Source organism: Sphaeroforma arctica (assembly GCF_001186125.1).
Source record: "Sphaeroforma arctica JP610 unplaced genomic scaffold supercont1.597, whole genome shotgun sequence".
In the NCBI taxonomy this organism is placed as follows: Eukaryota; class Ichthyosporea; order Ichthyophonida; genus Sphaeroforma; species Sphaeroforma arctica.
In genome coordinates, this window is record NW_014039961.1 from 51,390 (window position 1) to 57,149 (window position 5,760).

The 5,760-nt window shown below is 41.9% G+C and overlaps 1 protein-coding gene across 1 annotated transcript in view; it reads left to right on the forward strand.

Annotated features, from left to right (window-relative positions):
• The window catches only part of SARC_07488 (hypothetical protein), a gene marked incomplete at both ends in the record, with an annotated part of 8,711 nt that extends 3,893 nt beyond the window's left edge, over positions 1-4,818 (forward strand). Inside the window, 6 exons of the mRNA XM_014298576.1 lie at positions 770-855; positions 1,832-1,923; positions 2,481-2,622; positions 3,326-3,484; positions 4,119-4,228; positions 4,662-4,818. Of these exons, the coding sequence (XP_014154051.1) occupies positions 770-855; positions 1,832-1,923; positions 2,481-2,622; positions 3,326-3,484; positions 4,119-4,228; positions 4,662-4,818 (746 nt within the window). The remainder of the gene's footprint in view (positions 1-769; positions 856-1,831; positions 1,924-2,480; positions 2,623-3,325; positions 3,485-4,118; positions 4,229-4,661) is intronic.
• Between the last annotated feature and the right edge of the window lie 942 nt (positions 4,819-5,760).

Genomic DNA, 5,760 nt, shown 5'->3' on the forward strand with positions numbered 1-5,760 from the left:
TGTAGAGGGTATGTGGTGATACTTGTGTATCTAATGTAGAGGGTATGTGGTATGACTTGTCTATCTAATGTAGAGGGTATGTTGTATTACTAGTCTATCTAATGTAGTGGGAATGTTGTGTTACTAGTCCATCTAATGTAGAGGGTGTGTGGTGTTACTAGTCTATCTAATGTAGAGGGTATGTGGTGATACTTGTGTATCTAATGTAGAGGGTATGTGGTATTACTTGTCTATCTAATGTAGAGAGTATATGTTGATACTTGTCTATCTAATGTAGAGGGTATGTGGTATTACTAGTCTATCTAATGTAGAGGGTATGTGGTATTACTAGTATATCTAATGTAGAGGGTATGTGGTACTACTAGTCTATCTAATGTAGAGGGTATGTGGTATTACTTGTCTATCTAATGTAGAGAGTATATGTTGATACTTGTCTATCTAATGTAGAGGGTATGTGGTATTACTAGTCTGTCTAATGTAGAGGGTATGTGGTATTACTAGTCTATCTAATGTAGAGGGTATTTGGTGTTACTAGTCAATCTAATGTAGAGGGTATGTGGTTTTATGATGTGCTCTCACACATCTGTGTCGTTGTATCTCACTTCCGCTTGTGGCATATTTAGATGTATGTTATAGTTAGTGTAGGTGTGGTTGTGGTTGTTGGGTTGACACTCCATGTGTCCATATAATGATGCTCGTGTAGTACATAATAAATGATCCTCAGGTGATATTGGTACTCATTTTGTCGTGTCTTTCGCATTGGTATCAGAATGGCTGCACACTCCAGAGGAATTCAAAGCCTTGGACCCACAAAGTCAGTTGTTTTCGCTTCTTAAACTGACGCGTACACCCACGGTAAGTGCTCTCAAACTGTTATACATTCCATCAATGCACACGCACTACAGGTGGAGTAGGTGCTCTGCTGCTTTCTCTGAGTAAATGCGTTTGTCCCCGTGTGCTTCTTCAGAGAAGGTTAATATCTTTACAAACAAACACGTGTGAGCGCGGCAACCAGTTTGCTGTTGATGTTGTCGTTCGCACACACCTTGCGACCTTGTAAGTGTATAACCAGTTTACTGTTGATGTTGTCGTTCGCAGACACCTTGTGAGCTTGTGAGTGTATAACCAGTTTACTGTTGATGCTGTTGTTTGCAGACACCTTGTGACCTTGTGAGTGTATAGCCAGTTTACTGTTGATGTTGTCGTTCGCACACACCTTGTGAGCTTGCGAGAGTATAACCAGTTTACTGTTGATGTTGTCGTTCGCACACACCTTGTGAGCTTGCGAGTGTATAACCAGTTTACTGTTGATGTTGTCGTTCGCACGCACCTTGTGACCTTTTGAGTGTATATGGTACTCATTCAGAGACTCGAAACGTACTGTAGTGCTGTCTGTGGTCGTGTGGTGGTCAAAACTAATTGTAATCTCAACGTCATTTGTGCTCAGTACTATATCGCGTAGTAGTACGGATTTAATGTGCTTAACGCAAACGTCTCTAAACCCACAACTCTAAACTTGAAAACCCTAGAACTCTATCTGGCTTTCGGCATTCATGTAAATCTCATCATATCTATAGAAGGACCATCAATTGACATAGTACTTATGTACAACTATAGTCCAATTGACACAGTACTTATGAACAACTAATAACATTAATAACAATCATCTACAGTTGCAGTAGTACTAACGAATCATCGCAATATACTGTCAATAATATCGAATCATTTTAAAATAATAACAAATCATCTCAATATAATGACATTAATATCAAATCATCTTAGTATAATAATGAATTATTTAACATAATAAAAAAACCATCTACCTTCACAGTACGACTGCAAAGATCGCGAAGTTCTCGGAGGCATTGAGGGAGGAGACGGCCAATGGAACACGTGCTTCGACAGCTGGACTGACACCTGCAAGTATGTGAGTGATCAGATGACACCACCTGTGACACCTGCAAGTATGTGAGCGATCAGTTGTCACCACCTGTGACACCTGCAAGTATGTGATCGATCAGTTGTCACCACCTGTGACACCTGCAAGTATGTGAGCTATCAGTTGACACCAGTAATTACGCAGAGATTTTACATGCGCACATATATTGTACATGCACACATGCATTGTTCTGCCAGACCTACTTGTACATAGCACGCATAGGTTATGTATACTCCCTTTAAATTGTACATCCAGATTATAACGCACACATATCAAACAGATGTGTTGCACTCAATTGCACTCCCACCCGCACCTGCTTACATGTACAAACCCTAAAAACCCTAAATGCCCACCTTACCCTCAACTGACGCAGTGGCCGTTTGCAGTGACTGCTTCCCCTCTGCACTGACCTTAAAATCCTAAAACCCTAAAACCCTCTGCACTTTCCTAAGGTCGTGTCTTGTTCTCTGCTGTTGCTCATAGATTTGTTTTTTTTGGGGGGGTTTTTGGTTTTGTCTTTGTTTTATCTTTGTTGTTGCAGAGTCTTTTCGTTTGGCATTGACTACGACTTCTCATGGGACCAAGAGGTGGCGGCCAGAGGCAAATGCAAAGTGGCATCGTTTGATCCCAGTATGGAGTGGGAGGAGAAAGATGTCGATGCGAATGTCCGCTACTATCCTGTGGTATGTATCTGTATTATCTTACTATCCAGAACCTTACTACTACATTCATTGATGTTTAAAAGTATATAAAGGCAAACCTTACTACCACACTCATTAATGTTTACTTGTATAGAGATAAACCTTGCTATTACACTCATTGATGTTTACTTGTAAAGAGATAAACCTTAATACTACACTCATTGATGTTTACGTATATAAAGATAAACCTTGCTATTACACTCATTAATGTTTACTTGTGAAAGAGAAACCTTACTACTACATTCATTAATGTTTACTTGTATAAAGATAAACCTTACTACTACACTCATTAATGTTTACGTATATAAAGATAAACCTTACTATTACACTCATTATGTTTACTTGTATAAAGATAAACCTTGCTACTAATAATAAATACGTATATAAAGATAAACCTTACTATTACAATCATTAATGTTTACGTATATAAAGATCATCCTTGCTACTACACTCATTAAAATTTACCTATATAAAGATAAACCTTGCCACTACACTCATTACGGTTTACGTATATAAAGATAAACCTTGCTACTACAGTCATTAATGTCTACTTAGATCCCGTGAGCAACCCAAAGCATTAACGGATTGGTTTAACTAGACCATAGATGTGACATGTACAGTGTGCTTGAAACCCTAAAACCCTAACCATCCACTTGATGACCACGTTTATACGGTGACCCAATAGGGTATTGCCGCCAATGACGACGAGAGCATTGACGGTGTGCGCATGCGCGACGGTGTACAGCAGAAGTGGAAAGTGGCCACACTGGGCACAAGCATGAAGAACCTGCAGGTGGAACGTCTCACTGTGCTGAAAATGGATGTGGAGGGCTTTGAGTGGGAGGTGAGTACGCACCAGACGATCTGTTACTGGGAGAGGGGGGTATAATTAAGGTCTTCTCCTGTGATATGTTTTTATGTATTACAACCTGGCATGTTTGTCCTAATGGCTCTGCTATAGCTTCCACTGGCCAGCTAAACCACAGTGTATATGTGCCACTCATAGCCATACACACATACGGTGCACATGCGAATGACCACCCATGACACAGCTATACCACAGTGTATATGTGCCACTCCTAGCCATAGACACATACGCTGCACGTGTGAATGTCCACCCATGGCACAACTATACCACTGTGTATATGTACCACTCATAGCCATAGACACATATGCTGCACATGCGAATGACCACCCATGACACAGCTATACCACAGATACGCTACACATGCGAATGACCACCCATGGCACAGCTATACCACAGTGTATATGTACCACTCATAGCCATAGACACATACGCTACACATGCAAATGACCACCCACGGCACAGCTATACCACAGTGCATACTGTGTGGTGTTTGTACTGTGGCCTGTCTGGACGATTCTAATCAGACAGAGAGCAACGCGTGTTCAAGGTTTTAGGGTTCATGCTATACTTACTATCGGCGAGTGCCTAACCGTTTCCGCTTGTACTATAGGCCATCCCTGAAATGATTAGCAGTGGAGCCCTCAAACATGTAGATCAGTTCATATTCGAGGTACACTACTTCCAGCATCTGTACCAAGGACAGGAGAGTGTCGAGCACTGGTATGATGAGGTGTACCCGTTGTGTAGTGTTGTGTTGTGTCTCATCTGATATTGGCTTATGAGGTATACACGTTGTGTTGTGTCCTTTTGCAACTCATTATATGTTGCCGTGCAGTGCTGAGCAAGCCACACCGGTCATAAATACGTCGTCACACGTGGCGTAACACACACTATATATATTTATATGGACGTACACAAGCTTACGCGTACATATACATACATAAGCGTTTTTGATACCACTGTGATTGTTTCATGCCTGCAGTCGCACGCTTGACAGTGCTATTACACGCCAATGTTAGGTTGTAAACCCTAAAATCCTAAAACCCTTGTTGTGTGCACATGTTGGATGATGTATAGCCTCTGGGCATGCATCAGTCATTTGCATGCCGCCGTAGATCCTCACACCTTCCCTTCAATCGTCCTGCGTGCTCAGGTACAACACCGTACGCGCCATGAGCGATCAGGGATTGGAGATGTTCTACTCGCATCTCAATCCTATGAGCTCGTATGGTACTATCAACGGCGTCGATAGAGTGGCGTGCTGCTATGAAGTGTCCTTCGTTCGACCGCAGAGCCTTTCAAACCGATAGACGCGAGGATGCAAATGTAATCTGAGACGCGGTTTGTTGCTCCTGTTCTAGTGGTTGTGTGGTGGCTTGGTAGCTGCGTACATCTACGGTGAGCAACCGAATTCATCTCTTGGCTCCGACAGGTAGTAATCGCAAGTGCGATGAGTCATGAACGCGCGGGCCACGTGGACGTGTCATCGGTCATATTGTCGTACTACGCCCCAACGCCTTCCAGAGGCGCCAGTGCATAGATGTGCAATGGGTGAAGCAGACGGCTCGCACACACACAACCACACTGGTGATGATATTCCGGTAGTCTATCTTGACATATTTGTCAGCGGCATTCACCCTGACCTAATTGTTTTAGGGTTTTCACCCTAACCTAAATGTTTTAGGGTTTTTGCCCTAATCTAATTGTTGGTCTGTGGAATGGGCTGAGCTGTCAGTCGACATTGATTGGCGCATTGCCACGACCACTTTGCACAGCAAGTATCCAGCCACGCACTGAGGCTCCGGAAATAACTCGTCGAACTAGAGATGCTTAGAATGTTATCTGAGAATAAAAGTCCTTGCGACATGATATGAATCGTATTCTAAACTTTCTATCGATATGTGCACTGTCCAGCACACAATCTTTGCACACACAAACTCATGTGCTGCCAAGTCATAATAGACGGCCTTATTAGTGCGGGAGAAAAACCTGCCTTGTGTATCCGTGAATGATAATTTCAAATATTAAGACCGATAAATCCTTTGCAGACGACTTAAATGAACGGGGTATTGTAAAATATCGAGATAACTTTGTTTTATCGAGCATTTGAGATTCGTCCTCTGTTCTATAGATTTGAGTGTAATCCATTGCAGACGACTTAAATGAACGGGGTATTGTAAAATGTCGAGATAACTTTGTTTTATATATATATATATATACATATAATGTGATAGTTAAAAAATGAATATATA